We start from the raw sequence: 21534 nt of genomic DNA, 5'->3' as shown, positions 1-21534 counted from the left end.
GTGGGTTTCTGATTCCATCCACAAAGGCCACACCACTGCTGCCCCTATTGTAACAAGCCAGGAAGTACTATTATGTCCTTTAAACAGTCGACACATAAAGGGTTTCCACGTTGTGGGGACTGAAATTCTTGCAGTGCAGGAAGATAGCATGTCCCCAGAAAATTCAGAACAAATACCCTGAGCAAACATAGACTCTTCCACTGATGGCCTTGTATTTAAAAGACTTTAGTCCTTCTTCTGAGTGAAATCAGCAAGTGTCACTCTTAGGACTGAAGCATTCAGTCAGTTTGAACAGCCTGTTGATACTTGTATTTCCAGAGTGGTAAGTATAGCTGGTTCCATGGGCAGTCAGTAAGGAACACCTCAGGAATCAAGGTCTTCAAAGATGATGATTTTACTGAAAGTGTCCCACACTGGTTTGGTTAAAGGAGCAGGCTTCCTGCTCACCGTATGCTTGTGCTTGGGTCTTTTGCAGCAGATTACCACAGCAACGGCTATACAGTGACAAATGGCTGGAAGATTCACAACACAGCCAAAAACAAGTGGTTTGTCTGTATGGCCAAGACTGCTGAGGATAAACAGAAGTGGCTGGATGCTATAATCAGGGAAAGGGAGCAGAGAGAGAGTAAGTGGATGATGTTTTTTGTACTGCACTTGTAGGACAAATGTATGTGCATATACATGTATTTGAGAGAAAGAAAAAAGGTTGCATGTTTTCCTCCATGGAGAAAATGAAAATCTGACCTTAATGTTTTCCAAAAGCTAGGAAACAGCTCTGAGGTCTCAGAATATTCTTGATTCTTTGCAGTGTCTTACCATAAGGCAGTTAGGATGAACTCCTCTTCCCAAAAAATTCAGTTCTCCTTTTTTCTAGCTTTACACCGATCACTTAAATTCTGCCTAATGTCAATCTCTGCTAAAATTAGGCATGGAAGTAGAGAACTACTTCAGGCTACCTGTTCTCAAGCTAGTCTTGGAGCTGTCTAAAATCTGTGTCTCTTTTGGACTCCAGAGTTGCCCAGATTTGCAAGTTCTAGAGTAACATATCCAGAAAATCATGTGTTCGGGCTAGAAGACATAAAGCATCTACAGCACCAAAACAGCTTTTGCGAATGCTATCCTCTTAAAGCAATTTGCAAATATAAAGAGAACAGGGCCAGAAAATGCCAGCTATGAGGATAGTTATAACAGAGACACCTGCTATTTTCAGAGATCATCCCCCTGCCTGTAGCAATTTTCAAGTTAGCATGAAATATGTACTTGGGAACTGGTACAAAGTGAACATGAAATGTTCTTTATATTCACATATCAGTCATTCTGCAAATCATGAAGTATTTCTTTCATTTAATGGATAATATGATTGTCAAACACTATTTTTAGCTTAAGGTATTGGTAAATAGGCTAATTAATAAAGGATGAGAAAATAATGTGCCTGCCCAGTTTTGATTTATTCACGAATATGAAATTGATTTCAGCAGTTTTGTATTTCTGACTTCAAGTAATAGAACATTCAAAAAGTCTCCTACTCTTCCAAGCATTTAAATGCCTTTAGTAAGTCTTATGCTTGAAGCTATTTTAATTGCCACAGGAAATCAGTTTCAGAAGGTTGAGAATCACAGAATCATTGAGTGGTTTGGACTGAAAGCAACCCTAAAGGCCATTTAAGGCCATGAGTGGGGACATCTTTCTCTATCCAAGGTTGCTCCAAGCCCCATCCAACCTGGCCTTGGACACTTTCAGGGCTGGGGCAGCCACAGCTGCTCTGGGCACCCTGTGCCAGGGCCTCCCCACTTTTACAAAGAGCAATTCCTGCCCAATATCCCATCCATCCCTGCCCTCTGGCAGTGGGAAGCCATTCCCTGTGTCCTGTCCCTCCATCTCTTGTTCCCAGTCCCTCTCCAGCTCTCCTGGAGCCCCTTCAGCCCCTGGAAGGGGCTCTGAGCTCTCTCTGGAACCTTCCCTTCTCCAGGTGAGCACCCCCAGCTCTCCCAGCCTAGCTCCAGAGCAGAGGGGCTCCAGCCCTGGAGCAGCTCTGGGGCCTCCTCTGGACTGGCTCCAGCAGCTCCAGGTCCTTCTTATGTTGAGGGCCTCAGACTGAACACAGATGGGCTCCCACAAGAGCAGAGCAGAGGGGCAGAATCCCCCCCTCCCCTGCTGCCCGCTCCGGGGCATCAGCCAGCCCATGGGGCGTTTCTGTGTGGCTGGGTCATGTCCAGCTTTTCATCCACCTGCACCCATAAGTGTTTTTCTCCAGGGCTCCTCTACTTTCTCCCAGCCTGTATTTGTGTTTGGGATTGCCCTGACCCATGCTCATCTTGCTTTGGACTTTCTTCATGTTATGTAAATCATTCTGTCTTGTGTGGTATGATATAACCATAAGTTTAAAGCTGCTTTTTAAAATGTGGAAGAAAAACTGACAGTTTTGTACTCATATTAAAAAAATACCTTATTTCCCCCTTAAATGGAAAATAAATCAATCCATTTTTGTATTTCTGCAATTTTTGCTGTTTTGCCTCAGCTTTTGACTTCAAGGAAATATTTTATTTGGTATTAAAGATCTGAAGAAATTTCTGCTTTATATTCCAGGTTTGAAACTGGGAATGGAGAGGGATGCATATGTCATGATTGCAGAGAAAGGAGAGAAGCTGTACCAAATGATGATGAGCAAGAAAGTGAACCTTATCAAAGATAGGAGAAGAAAATTAAGTACTGTTCCCAAGTGTTTTCTTGGCAAGTAAGTGGTATTTGAATTGAAAAGGTCTTTCATGCCAGTTAATGGACTCTAGAATTTCTAGGGATGGCATTGTGACACAGATCAGATGTGTTTTGACGCAGCTTAATTAGAAAGACCTTAAACCCCATTACAGTAGTGATTTATTAAAAAATAATAATTGATTTTTGTTTCACACCATACACAGGCTGAATAGTGTGACAGCTCACTCTGTTTTGCAGAGGCAAGTGCCACTTGGAGCTAACTGTGTGTGTTCTGCTCCCCTTTGCAGTGAGTTTGTGTCCTGGCTCACTGAGATTGGAGAGATAAGCAAACCAGAGGAAGGGGTCAACCTGGGACAGGCACTATTGGAAAATGGAATCATTCATCATGGTGAGTGTGCCATGTCATAAAAAGATATCAGATTTCATTAATAATAATAACTGAAAATAAGGGTGGGAAACTCACTGAAGCTGTTCAAATACTTTCTGCTGTCATAGCCATCAAATACTCATAATGTTTAGTGATTTTTGGGATTAATGAGTGGGTAAATTTATGCCATGAAAAGAGAACTTGTTTGGTATGCAGAAAGTGTTTGTGTCTGCAGTTGCTTGATTTCTTTGCAACATCTTGGTTGGGGTGTATATCAGGTGTATATTCCTTTGTACTGTGTGTGTTTGAAGATGTGTTAAAGTCCATAAATACAGCTTTGCACATGAGACATCAGCATTCCAGAGAAGAGTGGAGCAGTGCTCTTTTAGACCAGGGCACAGGTGATGGGTCATTCTAATGAGACTGCTTATCGCAAAAGAAAGAGATAATGGAGGGTTTGTTTTGTTTCCAGCTCATTTGGCAAGAATGTATTTCTTGAAAATAGTGAGGGTCCGTATTTTTTCATCTCACCCACCTGATGACCTTGAAGTGTTGTGATGAGGTGTTCTAGAAGGGTAGGACAGTGTGTACAAAAGTGCTGCATGACTGAAGTATGCTTGTTTGAAAATTTTCTGTGCTACCTGCATTTCTGCTGAAAGGTTGTTATCTAGATTACATTGTTTCAATTCAGATTTCTTCTGTTGTTTCCTTTTGTTTCCATATTGTGTTATGCAGACAGAACAACACAATCCTGCTCTAGTTAAACAGTAAATATCCCAATTTCAGTGTTCAGGTGAGTTTATGTGCAGTCAGCTGCAAAATGCACATCAAAGCAATACTGTAGATGGGTCAACTGCAAAAATGGCTGTAAGTGCTGGTATAACTATTGTGGCAATTTGCAACAATTTGTTCAAAACTCATCAAGAAAGGTTAGATGTTCCCAATTCCCTTCATTTCCAAAGACTTACATTAACTGAATCTGACGTAAAATTTTAAAAATCCAATTTTTTCCAACTGGCCTATAAAGAACATGGTGGGGACAAAAGGCAATTTAAATTATCATGGTGATGTTTTAGTTTCAGATAAGCACCAGTTTAAGAATGAGCAGGTGATGTACAGATTTCGCTATGATGATGGAACATACAAGCCAAGAAGTGAATTGGAAGACATTGTGTCCAAGGTTTGTATTATCATTCTTAGTTGGAACTTTGGGATTTGCATCAAGAAGTTTGCTCTCCCTCTGAATGTCATTGACCTATTATGTGGGAGATTGCCATTGCTGTTGATCTATGTTGTATTGAGCTGTCCATCCTAATGCCACAAGGGACATTCACATTAGGGAGAGGAAGCAGAGTTTAGTAATGAACAACAATGCAGGTATGACTGCACCCAAGACTGCTGATTGGAATCCCAGTAAAGTAACAAAAGGTTTTTAAACAGTAGGTGATAAAATGTCTGCTGCAAATCTGGGCGTTTTGGTTCAGGGGGATAGAAGAGATCAATATTTAACTGTTTCTAATAATTGTTTGTCAAATGAGTTCTGTTGATCCCATATTTGTCCACATACCTTTTAATAAATTCATTTTTTTTCCTATGGACATTGGTTAAAGGGTTAATTGTGAGGAGGGATTAATGGACAAAATGTTGGAATGGAAGTGATTAGAGGTAAAAATAGATTTCTGGCTGTTGGAAGCCAGGAAAGAAGAAACAATGTTTGACAGAGAGGCTGAAGGAACTGTTTTGAATATCAATATTAATAAATAAAAAATTCCAGCTGAGTAGAGATATCAGTGTCCAGGTTTTGCTAGTATTAGCTTGTCAGTGTTTCTTTGAAAAGGCAAAAGCTGCTAACACTGCATCTTCCATTCTTCAGGGGGTGAGGTTGTACTGCCGACTGCACTGCCTGTATACTCCAGTGGTCAAGTAAGTTCCCCTTCATGATCCCTTTGTATTTATTATCTGGCTTTGTTAAAAGGGTGATGTTACTATTGAAATCTTTCTAGTTTCTTACTATGAGCAATAATTTTCTGAATTTTCTTGGTTCTTCTACTGCCCTTGCATTTCCACAGCTTAGATCTGCAGTTGCAGTGCTGCTGCTAGAGGATGTTGGAACTGGGGATTCAGGGAGAGTGAGCAGCTGGCTCTGATTCAGGGCAGATCATGCGGTGGGGATTGTAGTTGCTGTATTATTTGGGTTACAGAAAATGTCAACAGATGCTGAAGTGATGTAAACAGATTCCAGTGTGGTGCTAGGATTCTGTCATTTGGAGTACCCTAAACAAACAAAAACCAGTCTGAAGCAGAATAAAAGATGAAGCTGTAATTTGAAGAAACCCTGAAAATTTTGTGTGGATTCTTAAGAACTTGGCTCTGTATAAATAACTTCTGAAGAATTGAGATAGTCTGCAGGTGTTAGGTAATTCTTCCCAGAGGCCAGGAGATGATTTTCAGATGTTGTTTACCTTACTGTGAAATCAGATTAACATTTCTGGCCTATAATGGAAACCACCCTGAACTCTGTAGTTTCTCTACAACTGCATGGAATATTAGGCATTTTCACTTAGGAGAACTTAATTTTTTTACAAAAAACTGATGAGAGAGAAAAAACATCTAGTGGAGATGGTTGGATTCCCAAATTCAACAAAACTGACCTCTTGTCCATGTGTTGTACAGCTGAATTTTCACTGAGAGATGCCACTAGGCCTTGGACCAAGATTGATGGCACCTTATCAAAACTGTCAGCATCTCTAGGAAAGTTTTGAGAGTTACTTTTCATCTGGAACTCCCTACTCTTTAGTGCTCGATACTTTAATGTTTCATTCATTGTGCTGACATTTCAAAAGTACATTTTCCCAAGATAACAGTGTGAGAGGGGAAATCTGCCCAGAAAACTCCTACAGATTTGTGCTGTGTTTAGCACATTGCTGGGAGACAAGTTGAAAATTGTATGTAAGCGCTATGAGGAAAGCTTTTTTTCTGAGGACACATTACTGGAAATGCTGTCATATTTTGTTGGTTTTTTTCCAAGCTCTGAAAGTCCGCCTTTTCTTTCTAATTTCTCACACCCTGCATTCTGCAAACACGCAGACATTTCTGCTGTATTTAAATACAACAGTCAGTCACAACATATTTGTATCTGTAGATGATTATTAAAAGGAATAGGGTTGGGCAGAATGGGTTTTAGATGGTGTTTGGATATTAGATTTTTAGGGAAAAGGCAGTATTGGATAGTGTGGTGCTAATGAAAGAGGCTGATTTGACAGAACTGAAGAATAAAGTTTTGTCTTGGTCTGCCTCATGGATCCATCCAGACTCTAAAACAGCTTCAGTGGCTGTGTTTCTTTCTACAGTCATGCCAGTGGAGCTCAAGCTTCAAATACAAGGACCACCCCAAGGGTGAGAGAGGAATTAATTCTTCATACTCATTCAGCATTTGGCCTCTCTACTGAGACTCTCAATGAGAGGGAACCAGTTAATGCAAATTAAATGTGGTAATGGCTTTTGTGATGTGGAACTAGAAACTGGATCAAGACCATGAAACTTATTTCACATGGGCCAGTAAACAGCCTTAAAATGGCTTTTATGATCTTCCAATTTGGATTAAATCCAGTCACCTTGGAGGTGAAAGGTGTTAGAGCCTGATGTCCTGAGCCACATATACCTCTTGTATTTGTATCAAAATTCTTTAGAAATATTTCACAAAATGCTAAAACCATCAATTATCTCCATTGCTTTGAGAATAGAAATGGAAGAAAACTGCAAAAAGCATCAAGTTACAATAAGGTTCCTTTTCATTCTTGCAGGAACAGTGCTGCTCTTTGCAAGAGCTAAGTGTGAGCTGGTGCTAGTTGTGTTACAAGTACTAAATACAGCCCATCTTATTTACAATGACTGAAATTATCTAATTCCATAAAAGGATGCTGCATATTATATTTGTGTCTGGCTATTATGTGTTGTTTTACTAAAGGAAGTGAAATCTGAACAAGTGTGGAAAATCTCTCTTGACAAAATAGACTAAAAGCTGCCTAATTCCATGAGCCTCACAAAAAGAAGGCACATAGGGAATGTATAGAGTCCCTGTCTATGAATACATTAATAGGTAAATGCTAGAGAAGAATTATTGAAGCCTATAGATGGGACTGGTATTGAGCCAAAAGGTGTAAGCTGGACATCAATGGATTTTGGATGATTTCCAGCCAGAAAAGTGTGAGTTTTAGTGGGACTGCTGGTGGCAGTATTCTAACCTGAGTTACAGCAGCAGCTTAGGAAATCTGTGAAAAGAATCTTCTGGTTGCCTCTGGTGGGAATGTGAGCTCCCTGAAGATGGCTCTAAACAACATCTACAGAAATTTTAAGTAACACTGCTTTGTGTTCATCTGAAGTAGCTTCCTAATTCAAGCTGCTAGAGAAGTTTAAAACTTTCTACAGAGAAAAGATGGCTGCTTATTAGTAGTAGGTCACAATAGTATATATAGGTTTAGAGTGTAAAAGAAATGTATACCTTTTTGTCCTGATTTTTTGCTGAATTCTCTTTCTTAGAGACCGTGACTACCACCTAAAGACATACAAATCAGTAATCCCTGCAAGTAAACTAGTGGACTGGCTTATTGCACAGGTAAGAAAAGTTTTAAGATACTCTCTTTGCCAAGACTTAACTTTGCTAAGAAGCACTTCATAATCCTAAAACTTTCCCTTTTCAATTTATCAGTGGAAAATTTAAAAGTGGTTTGTTTACTGTTTTTACCTGTGTGCATCTGCTTTCTTTTCTCCTCCCAGGGAGCTGTAAACAGTCATGGTCTGGGTTTACACATCCCAAGGCAACCAGCCACCATGATTAGGGCTTTAGGCATCACATCATTACCAAAACTAGACAGCAATAATAATAATTGTAATGGTGGCAGTAGTAATAAGAGTAATGTGCTCTGGACATGCTTCTTCACTGTAGTACTGACTGTAAACTGTTTCTGTAATTCTGATGACTCAAATGGGGAGACTGTATGGAATAAACCTAAGTTAACACATCAAAATTAGTGTATCTAGTTTCACATCTAGTTTCTGTATGAAAAGGTTGAGACACATTTTGTCAAGATTGATCATTGTAGATGGATCTATTTTCTGAAGATTTTCATTGCTCCCTTTATTATATTTGGAAAAATACCTATGTAACATTTAGAAGTACTTAGTGAGCTGAAAGAATTAAAGCTAAATTTTCTAATTAGAGAATGCTGTTTTGCTAGGGGAATTTTGAGGCCAAGGTAACATCATCAGGAGTAGTCAACTCTAGTTTAGACCCTTCCTGTGCAAAGACTTTTTTGCCTAGAACAAACCTAGACTGCTAAAGGTTTAAGATGGTAGTATTAGAAGGCATTTCTCCTCCTGTTTATTTACAATTGAAAGAATAAATTGGATTTTTAAATGCCAGTTTCTGTAAAATAAACTACCCATTTATCCCATAAAATAACACCCTGTGACATTGAGTGTTGTCTCATGACAGGATGTTGAAAATAAGAGAAGACTTGAAATTAGTTTGTAGTAAAAGCTAAACTTTTGGTTTCTTAAAGTTATTTTCTTGCCTTTCCTCGTGTGATTACCTGGTCATGCAATTCTTTTAGAACTGCCTTGATGCCTTTTCTACCAAGACAACAGTATTTAGTTCTTAATTTGTAAATGTTTGTCTTTTCTGCTCTCAGCCAATTTAACAAAAGCTAGTAGTGCTGTGGATTGGCCAGAGGTGATCCTGTTCTATCCTGTATTTAAATAATGCTGATGCACCATAGTGATGGGCTTTGCCAACATTTGCTTGGCAAATAACTACTGCTCTCCTTAGCAGCATTTGAAGTCGGACTGATGTTCTGCTGAAAAGATCAGAGGGTGCTTGAAACACTTATTTTTTTTCCTAAAACAAAGTCAGTACACTACCCTGCAGCTGCTGTGAGAGCTTTTGGGTATCTAGTTCTTCAGATGGAGGGGAGAAAAGCTGTAATACTTGTGTAGGATACAGCTTCTTGTTAAATAGGCCTGAAAGTAATACACTAAAATTGCTTTTGTTGCCAAAGCAGCAGGTGCCCTCCCTGCTGGAATGAGCTGAACAGCTGCTCTCACTGAGATAGAAGACACCAGGTTCCCCTGTGTCCTTTTGCTCATCTCCTATCAAGGGACCAGCCAGTGTTAACAATCTTTGTAAGACCAGTAGTGCCTTCTGATTTTTAGCAGCACTATTTAAAACTCACTTGTCTGCCTAAAAAGTACAACCATGTTTGTAAAGTCTTTACTTGTGGCTGCAAATTAGCAGAAATATCAAGAAAATGAGGCACTTCTTGTATTTAACTGACTTGTAGATGTAAAGCTTAAGGCTGTCATTTCAGGGAAGTCTGTAAATTTGCAAGTCCCTTTGGTATCTGTTTTGAATGACTACACTCAAGGCTTCAGGTAGTGAGAAACAGAAGCCTTTGTAATCTGCTGTGTAAGCAAACTGCCACTGTAGTTTTAACCTGTTTGACCTTTAGAGTTCACATAGTTAGCTTTTTCTCCCTTGAGCTGAATATGCATGGGATCTCTCAGCTTCAAAGGAGGAGTTTTCTTGTCTGTGACTAATGGGCCCCAAAGTCCAACATTCTGATTTCAAATAAAAAGTCTTTACATTGAGATAATATGGTATCTTTCCCCGGTGCTGGTCCTTGATCCTGTAGGAGGGAGAGATGCTGTCTGGAGGAATGAAAAGTGTTTGTGCAATGGGATGCCTGTTTTAATGGCTTGCTATTGTTCCCTACACAGAACATTCTGCTAATTTCAGAGCTGCAAGCTATGCGGTGGGGAAGGGGGAGTAATTTTTCTTAGAAAATTATCTGAGGTGTAACATTATTCTCCTGTTTCTAGGGAGACTGTCAGACTCGGGAGGAAGCTGTCACACTGGGCGTGGGACTCTGCAATAACGGCTTCATGCATCATGGTAATGCATCAATTTGCTACCCCCAGCAAATGAAATGATCTCTTACTTCAGTCAGATTAGCTGTTCTAGGCTGTGTCATACATGCTGTGTACACAATTTGCAGGCATTCCTGCAGGTCCTTCTAGAACACAGTCCATGAGCTAATACATGGCTAGGCCTGGTGCTTTCCCAAGGGAAGCCATTTGCTGATAGTTATGGGAAGCACTGAAGGGATTAGACAAGCTAGAAGGAGCATGTTTTGTCACTGCATCTCTTCCAGAGTCACGTGAACAATGCACAAGCCTAGAGCTCTCCTTAAATATCACCAAAAAATATCAGCTGTTAAATAAAATTGCCTAGTTCTCGTGTCTTGGATAACAAACACAATCCTCAGTGCTGAGGCATCCAAATCTGAAGTGCCAAATCCCAAATTAGACATCATCCATCCCCAAACAGGGGAAGTAAACAAATCAGATCTGTAGCTATATGAAATAGAACATACAAATCCTAAGAGTAAACATAGTTTGTCAAATGAAACCTTCAATTTTAGTCATAGATAACATTTGCTCACTGTATTTTGAATAGTGTTTCTGAGAGCAGATTATTGTAAATAACTTAGGGAGAACTTCCATAGTAGTTAAGAGTAATGTAAGAATAGTTGTGGTATTTTTTAAAGAGTTTGGTTTGTTCTGGGCATTTATTGAATTCTTTGTCAAGGAAGACCTTTGCATAAATGCATGTTGAATGTAGGAGTTCGTCATCATTCGCTGCTTTCATTTGAAGGCCCCAGGTCTCGTATTTGAAAATACAAGATGATGAAGAATTTTTTCATGCCTTCTAGAATTTTGTAGATCTCATTTCCATCTCAATTATTTTTTTAAGGTTGAGCCTTAGTCTATGTGGACACCTTATGTGCTTTTAAACAGCCCTTTACCCCTCTTGGCTCCTTTTATAGTTTTTTTATATTCATTTGGATGTAGCAAAGGCGTGTGAGGTTTTGACTAGCATCTTCTTTCCAAAAGGATATTTCACATTTTATATAAATCCTGCATGCCTGGGAGCTCACATCATGTCATGAGCTACTATGCATTATGAAGAAAATTCTTGTCCTAAAATACAGAATTGGCTTAAAAATACAGAGCTGAGGAACTGACTGATAGAGATGTATCTGGTCTGTGTTCTGTAAAGATTGGGGAAATACTTAGAATTTCCTTTAACTTTCTGTTTTTCTCTTTTTTCCTTCATGTAAATGCATGTATATACTTCATATATATAATTTCCAGTCCTGGAGAAAAGTGAATTTAAGGATGAATCATTATATTTCCGCTTTTATGCTGATGAGGAGATGGAGGGCACCAGTTCCAAGGGCAAGCAATTACGTAATGACTTCAAGCTTGTGGAAAACATCCTGGGAAAGAATCTTCTGGTAAGAAATATGTGAATGTGTAAACCTTACTGTTTCTGCTAAAATGGTATTGTTTTATAATAGAGGAGAATAATGAGAGTAGAATTAAAATGGGAAAATGCACGTGTAGCTAGGTTTTTTCTTCACTGCATAAATGCTACTAATTCTTGATCTGCTTTGCTGCATATCTCCAACTTCTATATCTCTGACGTTTTGGTTAGGCAGACTGCATAACTTACTCGAGGAGCACAGGAAATCCTTACATTGCAGGCCCCTTTCTGGAGAATCATTTCCTTCTCCAGGTATTGCAAATGGAATATTATCCATAGCCTGCCTTTTCATAAGGGGTGCCTCCAGCACAGGAAGTTCCTAATGTTGATGCACATAGGGTTTCTTAAAAATGTTTTAGTTCTTTGCTTTCAAACAATTCATATTTGCAATACCAGTGATCAGAGCAAGGTAGGCTATTAAAAATAATAGCAAATAAAAGAGCTTCATGCAAAGTAATGGTGGCTGCACTGCAAGAGATAGGTAAGGTTGTGTAGCTGCTGGCAGCTGAAGTTGGGCATATCAAAGCCTCCAGGTTTTTGAATGACTATTTCACAAATGCCTTCAAAATTCAACAGAAGAATCTGAATAGTCCCTTCAAGTGTAAAGTGCAAATTGGAGAGGAGAAGTAGTCTGGAAATTTTCTATTCAATCCCAAATATGAAGTGATAAAAGTATGTGTTGTGTTGGGCTGAAATTCATTCCACTTGCAACATTAAAAATCTAACCAGCAATTTACCTGATTTTCCAAAATCCTTTGTTGAACAAGCACTACTAGCATTGTTTCTGAAAATACTTAAAAATAGCCAAGAATGGGAAACTTACCATCCAGTCTTTCTACTTTCTTGTGCATCCTCTAATGTGAACATCACCTGAAAAGGACTTTTCCCCAGATATTTTGCTATACATTATTTTAACTTGACTGTATGGCTCCTGCAGGACAGAATTATTCTGATTCTTGACTTTTTTTTCCCCCCAAGGTGATTTCCCATAAAAGGACATTTATAATCTGATGGAATTGACTTTAAAGGAAAAAGAACAGTGTTTTAAAATAGTGCAAAAATCATCAGAAGCAAGAAAACTATTCTGAGTAATTTGTTTTCCCCCATGGCATGCTAGATTGAGTAGCTTTATTTTTCTTCTTAAATCTGTTCTTGTTTCATCAGATGGTTCTTAAATACATAATATTTACTCAAATGCAAGATATTTATCACTTAGATATTTTCCACTTGTCCATTTACCAGTGGCTAGGCTTGGTTTATTTTTCTGTAATGGGAAGTGAGTTGTTAAACTTTTTACTTATTGTTAATAAACCACTAGAAAAGGATGAGTGACATGTATATTTGTCATGATTTATATTATTTTAAAGAATATATATAAGGCAGGTCTATGTGACCTCAGTGCAAACAAGAGGAAGCAGAAATTCAGGAGCAAGAATTATGAAGGCTTCTGTCTACCATGTAAGGTACAAACTGAGTACAGGGTATGGAGTTGGCGTTTTTTCCCTTACACAAAGCCTATGTGCCTGTCTCTAGAGGAAGGACTTATGGATGTCAGGAATTGTCCTCTCATTAGATGGAATTTTAGCCATCAGACTGCCATTATGCAGTAGAATCATGTAGAGTGTAGTTAGATCTATAAGAGGTAGGCCTGAGATCTGCAATTTGTGTGAAACTGATAGCTGAGAAGCACTCAGATCATTCATTACCACATCGGTGGGATGTATTCTGAGAAATAAACAGATGTCTGCACTCAATCTGTAGTACATTCACCAATGGAAAATACTGAATAATAATGAACTCCATAATCCAAAAGTGAAAGATCTATTGAAGGATGTAGGGCTAGGAGTTAAAATCAATTGCAGTTTCTAAAAGAAGAGTTAATTAACCATTGGAAAAAACTCTCAAGGGTGGGAATAGATTATTCACTTCTTAAAGATGGCAGATCATACCTGAGTAGCTCTGGAAAATCTGCTTTAATATTTATTAAGGGCTCAATGCAGAAATACCTAAGATTAAATTTTATGGCTCATGTTTTGTAGGCAGTCAGAACAAATGATCTGGTAGTCCCTTTCCATCTTAAGATAGAAGTCCAGATTAGTTGTGGCTTGCATGAAAAGTCTAATTTCTCATCTCCAGTCTTCACCTTTTCTGTGAACTCCATATTTATGAAGCATTAATGTGTGTAACTATTTGCTCTGTTTAAGATTTTACCAGAAGAGGATGACTATGGATTTGACATAGAAGAAAAGAACAAAGCAATTGTGGTGAAGTCAGTTCGACGAGAGTCCTCTGCCGAGGTAGGACCTCACATTCATATTTGGGTATCTAAGAATGTTTCAATACTTAGAAAAGTTACAAACCATCCTTTAAAAATCTGTTTCCTTTAAAGGCAGCTAATAGAAGATGGCTGTCTTCTACAATTCCTGGTAATAAACTGTTTCTGTAAATTGATAAGTATTTTGGCATTACTGGGGGACTTGAATTATTGTTAAGAGATAGGATGAGAGCTGTATGTGTGTGATGGTAGCTTACCTCAGGTTCCTTAGCAACTTTCATTTAAGGAAGGAGGGAAAGTAACACTCTTTTGAGATAGCAAAGATGTTTAATGGGGAAACAGATTTATTTGAATGAAAGCTGTACTTTTAGATATCTATTTTCCCCTTAAGAAGCATGCAGTCATTTCTCTCCATGGTATTTTTTAGGAGTTCTACAGAATATATGTGCTTTGTTTCTTTGAAGCATATAGATGGCCCAAAATGTCTTATGATCTGAGTATTTCTTAATCAGACATTTAGCCCTACAGAATTCTTATGTGGATCACACAGTGTGATCTTCCGTAAGGCACAAATACACTGCTGATGATGTGTCAAGGGTTTCACAGTAAATTGTGGCACTCAGGACAAAGCTTCTAATTAAAAGTCCTGGACAACTATTACAGAAGTTTTGAATGTCAATGTTAAAATTTGTTGGTAACTGCTTTGGACTACAAATAACTCCTGGGTGACTCGCCTAATGGAAATAGCTGAAGTGGACAGATAGCAAGTTGAAAATGTCACATGGGAAGGAATTTTGAACTGAAGTTGAGTGTTAGAATGAAATTATTTCAGTGTTCCTGATTAATTTGGTTTATGGTCACCAAAGAAACCAGACCAAAACTGTTACTAATCTCAGTCTTGTCATTGGATCTGTGACCATTGCCAAATAACTAAAGTTAGGTGCAAAACCTAGGATAATTAGGTGCAAAATCGAATGGCTTTTTAGGCTAATGAAGAGCTAGTGCTTCACTTAAAGTAGAGGCAATTCTTATCACCATTTCAAACCAGGTTACTGGATAACTTATACCCAGTTCTGTCATTGGGTATAGGTTGGTTTTGCAAGGCTGATGGCTGAAAACTGTCCACAGCTCCTGTGCCCAAGGTGTGGGAAGTCACACTTCTGCATCTCACTGGGTATCACAGACGGTCTATTATGGGACTCTAGCTTTCAGTTGTGTCCCCTCACCCTTTGTTTTTTTATAGTCTCCTATTTTAATAGTCCCTTTAAAATTTGTAGCAGAAAAGTACTAAGATTTATTAATTGCAAATTAAGATACATCTGTAGAGTGGCATATTTCTAAGGATACTGGCAAAATATCTTTGTAAATGCAGAAAACTTTAAGGAGGAGTGACAAATGACTTGATGAACCAACACTACTTATAGGGTATTCCATGTGAAAGTAATCCAAGAAATGTCCATAAGTAGGGAACAGTTGAACCCTGAAGCCTGAGCTTTCAGAGTTGCTGCCAGTGTTCCAAAGTGCTCTGTGGTGTTTGTTCCCTTTGCAGATGGCTGGCCTGCAAGCAGGAAGAAAAATCTATTCAATCAATGAGGATTTAGTATTCCTACGCCCGTTTGCTGAAGTGGAAACCATCTTATCCCAGTCCTTCTGCTCACGAAGGCCACTTAGGCTTCTGGTAGCCACCAAATCAAAGGAGTAAGTGCCAAGATGGGCAGAGAGAAAAGATTATTGAGAAATGTCAGTTACTAAGTAGCTGTAGTGAAACCTGTGTAAACACTTTGCTGTGCAGAAGCCACTCAATAGGAAAACATGACAGAAATGAGAGGTACAAGACTCATGGATTGTTTTTAGTGATGACCCTTGGGCTGCTAGGAGAGGTTGGCCTGCATTCTCTTTATACTGCAGATTACTTTTGGATTCCTTGTATACAAACAAAATTGGATTGCAAAGATTGTAATTCTTTCTCAGGTGTGAAGATTTTCACACTCTATTATGTGTATTGGAAAACGATTTCCACCCATTAAAGCTTGGCTTATTTTTGGATGACTCTAACAATATCAGCCCTTACAGTTTTCCAGTCTGTTATTGTTTCTTATAATGAGAGCTGTCCCTCATTAATGTCTTGTGAATTGTTAGATTCTGTAATCCCAGAATGTGCCATAGAACTGAACATCTCAGTGACCATTTGTTGCTGAATTCTAGTCCAGGAGGTCTTGTCCGGTCTGTTTTGTTTCTTTAAAACTTTTTAGTGGGAAAAAATCTTCTGCTGATATAGGTCAGCACAGCTGCACTGAAGTTTGCGTAGAAATGGAAGTGAACATAAATGCCTTAGAAAGTTTCTGTCAAGTGTTTATTCACTTAAAGATGTAATAAATCAAGAAGAGACAAATTTTAATTAACAAACAGAATCTCCCAAATCCCTTGGAGATTGAAGGTGGAGTATATTTCTTCAAGTCTGTTTATTTCTTATTTATTTGTAAACACTTTGAATGCTTACTTTCATGCAAACCCAGTTGAGAATGCCAAGAAAAGATTCTGGTAAGAACTGCCCAGAACTCTGGCAGCCTAAATTAAAACCATGCTTTCTCTTCTCCGTTATTTATCTGCAGGATTATTAAAATCCCTGATTGTCCTGAAGCACTTTGCTTTCAGATCCGGGGAGCAGCACCACCATATGTTCATGCAGTTGGAAGAGGTAAGGAGAAGCTCTGTGGTACAGTTAAGTTGATAGTACAGCTGAATAGATAGACTTGTGCATATAATGTGTATATATCTATATATCTATATAGATATGTATTTCAACAAAGATCCAGGTTTTGTTGTCTAGCTTGTTCTATACAAGTTCTGATAAATTTAGTGACCATAGTGACAAGAACCTGTGATAGACAAGAATCACACTCACAGTATGCGATTTCCTGCCTCAAATTGTATATCACCTAAATATATTCTAAGACAAACAGTATCATTATTATGAACTGAGTGTTGGGTCTCCAATCCCATCAATGTAATACGAGGAATAATTTAATTCCACAGTGGAAGAAACTTGAATGCTGCAATACACAGTACCATGGACTCCTTAGAAGGCTTTATGACTTTAGCTCTTGCAAGCTAGAAATGGACTTGCTTAGTGACCCTTCCCTTATTTCTTTTGAGACTACTAAGGTAAAACTTAACAGCCACAGGGAAAAGAAACCCTGTAAAACTGAGATGGTTGAGGAGAAGTTGAGGGGTCATTCTGTCTGTTGTTTCCTCGATATTTTTACCTGTAGTTGTCCACAATTTGGATCTGGGTTCTGAAGGTGCTATAGGATCAGCAGGTTGGTAGACAAGTCATAAGACAATCTAGACATCACAAATCATAACACAATCTAGACATCACAAACTATGGCATAAGACTTGGAGATTACTTCTCCCTTTACATAGTCATATGTTCCTGTAAACTGCTGTCCTTGATCTTTTTAAAGGAGAAAACACAATTTGACAGAGATATTTAGAACTTCTGTGCCTGACATATTAACTGAGCTACAAGTAAAGCATAGCTTTAACCTTTATGTTAAGCAGATAATCTTTTAGACTTTTACCTTTTAGACATACACCAGTTCCTTCCTTCAGAACAAACGTGTGTCTCCAGCTGAGTGCAGTTAGCTTAGGCAGTGCCCACAGATGGCACTGCCCAGCCATGTGTGTCCCAGGGACAAACATTTATTACAGCATTTTATAGCAGCACCTACAACCACTTTTTCACTATTTGGAGTGCAAGCTGAAAGTTGCAGCTAGGAAGGTTGTTCTTTTTTGGGATTTTGCCTGGAAAAGACAAGTTACATTTGACATCATAGTGTTTTTGTGTAGCAAATTATGTAACATGCAAGTGTTCTGTCTTCCGGGTGCAAGAGGCTGGAACAAATATAACAGTTTGTACTTAAGCAAGGCCACAGCTAATGTAACCATAAGGCTAAAAGAGAACCATATAAGAATCCTAAAGAATTTCCCACAGAAATGTCAATTTCTAGCATGAGCACATTTAGATCTAGAAGATTGCTGTTTTTCCCAGCACTGCTGAAAACATGAAGGATAGACACATGACGTTATCCTTACACAGCAAAGCTCTCTGAATAGTAGCAAAGGCATGACAGGACTGACCCAGCTCTACTTACTTTTTCTAACCAGAAAGTTTTTGCAACTCTTTCAGTGTTCTCATCCATAGGCAGTTGGCATTTCTGTCTAGCTTCCCTCCTGCTATTTTTCAGGTTCTGAGGCTGCAGCTGTAGGCCTTCATCCAGGGCAGTGTATTTTGAAAGTTAATGGGAATAATGCAACATATGGAAATTACAAGGAAGTTCTGGAGCACTTCACAGCCTATAGGACCAGGCAGCAGGAAGCACTGGTATGAATGCACAATCTCAAAGGAAGTACATTAATTCCCACCTTTCTTCTGCCCTCCTCTACTCCTCTGTTTTTATGCTCACTAAATATTCAGAAAAAGAAGATCTACATGTTTGTTTTGATTAATTTGCTTTTATGCCAGGGTCCTGCTATCACTGAGGGGACCTGATTCCATTTTCCATAGTTGCAAAACACCTACAAATAATATGAAAGCCATTTCATGCATACAGAATTAATACAAAATTATTAACTGTTGCTAACCATGGAAGTTTACCCAGCTATTGATCTAAATTTTGTGTTCTCTGAAGTTCAGAGAAAAGCTGGGGGATATTTCAGCCTACTTAGAAGACATACAATAGTTGATATTTCAGCCTACTTAGAAGGTATAGAATTAATAGCTATATTCATCTCTGTAGTCCAAATGTTTGGAGATTGAGCATTTTGAGGTTCTAGCTGAAGCTTGTATCTCTTGAAAGGGGTTGTACCAGTGGGTGTACAGAACACATGAAGATGCTGAGGAGGACAGAGTTCAGCAAGCAGCATCCCCTGCATGTTTGAATGGCAATCGCCCAGGCTCCAGCAAAGACAGCTCTGCACTAGAAGGACATGCCCAACTGGAGCACCTTCAAAGCAGGCAACAGGAATCAGGTAAAGATTCTCATGGGGGAAGAAAACCTAGGGACAATTGAGGGGCTTTCAGAAGGAAAACCACAGTAGAAATATAATTATTATTGTAGAATATCTCTTGTCTTAGCAAAGCTTTGTAATTGAATGAGGTCTGCCAGAAGACATATTTTTTTGCTGCAGTTTATTCAGGGGATGAAAAAATTGAGATGCACATAGAAATTATGCACCTATGACTCTCTCTTCTCTACAAGACGGCCAGTTATGGGAATGAAGAGACTCAGCATTTTTAGAAGCCTTTGGTAGCCCCTGCAAACCATGCATTTATGGGCAGTAGCTGATGGAGAGGGAATGTCTGCAAGTAACTCCAGCTAGAATAATCTGTATTTTCTGGTATTTTTGACTAAAAATTAGGATTTAAATTTCTTCTATCTGGAGCAAGTTTTCAAGGCATGTTGCCACCGTTTCAGGAAAAAGTGTAGGTGTATTTCCTCCAACTTTTGAAAGCATAGCTCAAAAAACAGGTCTACTTTCATGTTGAGGGCTTATTTGGAAAAGCAGATGTTAAGGGAGACAACAAAAGCAAAATTTAATCCAAAGGACTGAGCCTGGACTCTCTGAATGCCATTGGCAACTTCTCCAGGAGCAGATGCACGTCTGTGTGGATCCCATGCAAGGTCTGTAGATGCTGGTAAAAGTCACAGAGTCAGAGTGTTCCAGCAGTGGAACAGCTGGAGCAGCACCCTGGTAGAAGTGTGTGAGCAACTCCCTGGTAAATCTCAATATGACTGGAACTTGAATCTGGTCTCTAGTGACAATAGAATTGCTCTGTGTAAAAAACGTTTTCTCCTCACCACATCCCTGCCTCAGTCTTCCAGAGTTATTGCAGACAACAGCTTAACATACTTCCCTTCCTTTATAAGCTTCTGCTAGGATCCATGAACAGAACTAGAAGTAGTGTCCTGAGCATGGATATGTGCACACATACATGGAAGAACATCAGAATGGGGATTGGAGCACGTGTATTATCTAAAACTCTGTCACTGTCTCCATTAATGGCCAATAGCAAATGTCTTCCTAAGCATATTCTCTCAGTCTCCAGCAGCACATAGTTAGAGACATTCTTTAAGCCAAAGGTTATGTCTCTGCATTCAATATCCTTCTCAGCAGGTTTCTCTTGCCTGGTCAGGCCTGTGTTCACGTGTGCTGCCAGACACCTCTAATGACTTACTTTGGTTCCAGCCCAGACACCAGAGACTGCTATTTCTCCACTGGTCATTGGTGAAGAAACCCCTCTCATCAGCCTGACTGTGGATAACACCCACCTGGAGCACGGGGTGGTATATGAATATGTTAGCAGTTCAGGAATCAAATCCTTTGTCCTGGAGAAAATTGTGGAACCAAAAGGTTGCTTCATTCTCACTGCAAAGGTACGGAAAACTGTGGTCAGCTTTTGCCTAAATAGAATGGGAAGCCAATAATATAGCTTATTATTGGCTGCTGTGGGCTTGGCTCTTCAGTTGAGGTTGACATTGGTCTTCTCAGCCCTGCTTAGAATTTTGTTCACTAGAATGAGTTACAATAGCTTGTTTGGTATAAGTAATCAGCAAGTACTTCCAGGACTTCAGCTATTGAGGCAGTTGGAGGGGAGCCCTCAGCTGTGGAATTCTTGCTTTTATCTGCCTGGTAACATTCACTCTGCTGATACATAAGATTAATCTTTTCAACCAGGGATTTGCTTTACCTTGCAAGAAAATCAAGCAACTTTTTCCCACCTGAGAGTCTGGATGGGTTGCAACAGAAATTGAGTAGAACTGCTGCTTTTGGAAAGCAGCAGAGAGTGCTGAGTGGCTTGGTCATCTCTGACAAAAACAAGCTAATAGTGAATGTTTGTTGCATGCCAGTAATGCTATTGTTATGTCCCATGGAAGCATGCTAGAGCAGGTAACTTGGACTGTGGATATTTTGATCCGCTTCCATAATTCTAAACATTTTTAAGGAATGTTAGATAACTCCGGTGATTAGACACGTTAGTAATCCTCAGGCAGTAAAAAAGGCAGCTTGCTCTGGAGGCAGCTTTTTTCAACCTTTGCCTTTCACTGAGGAGAAGAAAACTGTATTTTCCCTCCCTGCCAGGACTCATACCATTGATATCCTGTCTTTTTGTTTAGGTTTTAGAGGCTTTTGCTGCAGAGGACAGTCATTTTGTAAAGAACTGTGAAAGACTCATATCTCTAAGCAGTGCTGTGGCCACCATGCCCCAGTATGAATTCCGGCAAATCTGCGACACTAAGCTGGAAAGCATTAGCAGGAGGCTCACGAGCTATCAAGAGGTACAACACTACTAATAATTGGTGAAGTCTTGAGACAATACTTCATTGTGTTAAGTGAGTCTTAGTATTCTTTATTAATGAATCCAAACTGTTTCTGAGGTGGGTATCCTGGAGGCATGAGAACAGCAAGTTACTGAAATTGCAAGTTTTGAGTGAAAATACCTTGTCTTTAAATCACTCCTTTCTGCTTGTCAGAGCTGTGGGTTAAGACATATTATTGCAGGTTAATTTCCACTGTATTAATGAATCAATATGAGAACAAATTGATGAATGTCTTATTTAACATGAATGTAACTACAGTGTATCATGGTGTAAACTAAGTGTATGTGCTTTTTGCCTGCAGTTACCTGAGCTGCTTGAAAAAAGAGTGCTAGGAGATATAGCTAATTGTTTTCCTTTGTTGTTTTATGAGCTTTTTGTTCGTGTGTTATTCCAGCTGCATCAGAAATCT

General features: G+C 39.1%; 1 protein-coding gene across 1 annotated transcript in view; it reads left to right on the top strand.

Annotated features, from left to right (window-relative positions):
• Positions 1–21534, top strand: part of PREX1 (phosphatidylinositol-3,4,5-trisphosphate dependent Rac exchange factor 1) — a 110740-nt gene that overhangs the window by 68026 nt on the left and 21180 nt on the right. The window contains exons 9-23 of the mRNA XM_031506556.2: positions 476–625; positions 2587–2734; positions 3003–3103; positions 4159–4262; positions 4956–5005; positions 7622–7697; positions 9959–10031; positions 11294–11436; positions 13670–13762; positions 15290–15438; positions 16353–16438; positions 17991–18127; positions 18603–18774; positions 19993–20180; positions 20922–21083. Of these exons, the coding sequence (XP_031362416.2) occupies positions 476–625; positions 2587–2734; positions 3003–3103; positions 4159–4262; positions 4956–5005; positions 7622–7697; positions 9959–10031; positions 11294–11436; positions 13670–13762; positions 15290–15438; positions 16353–16438; positions 17991–18127; positions 18603–18774; positions 19993–20180; positions 20922–21083 (1832 nt within the window). The remainder of the gene's footprint in view (positions 1–475; positions 626–2586; positions 2735–3002; positions 3104–4158; positions 4263–4955; positions 5006–7621; positions 7698–9958; positions 10032–11293; positions 11437–13669; positions 13763–15289; positions 15439–16352; positions 16439–17990; positions 18128–18602; positions 18775–19992; positions 20181–20921; positions 21084–21534) is intronic.

The sequence above is a fragment of the Lonchura striata genome, chromosome 17, assembly GCF_046129695.1.
Source record: "Lonchura striata isolate bLonStr1 chromosome 17, bLonStr1.mat, whole genome shotgun sequence".
NCBI lineage: Eukaryota > Metazoa > Chordata > Aves > Passeriformes > Estrildidae > Lonchura > Lonchura striata.
The sequence above is the reverse complement of the archived record's forward strand: the minus strand, read 5'-3'. Positions and strand labels throughout refer to the sequence as shown.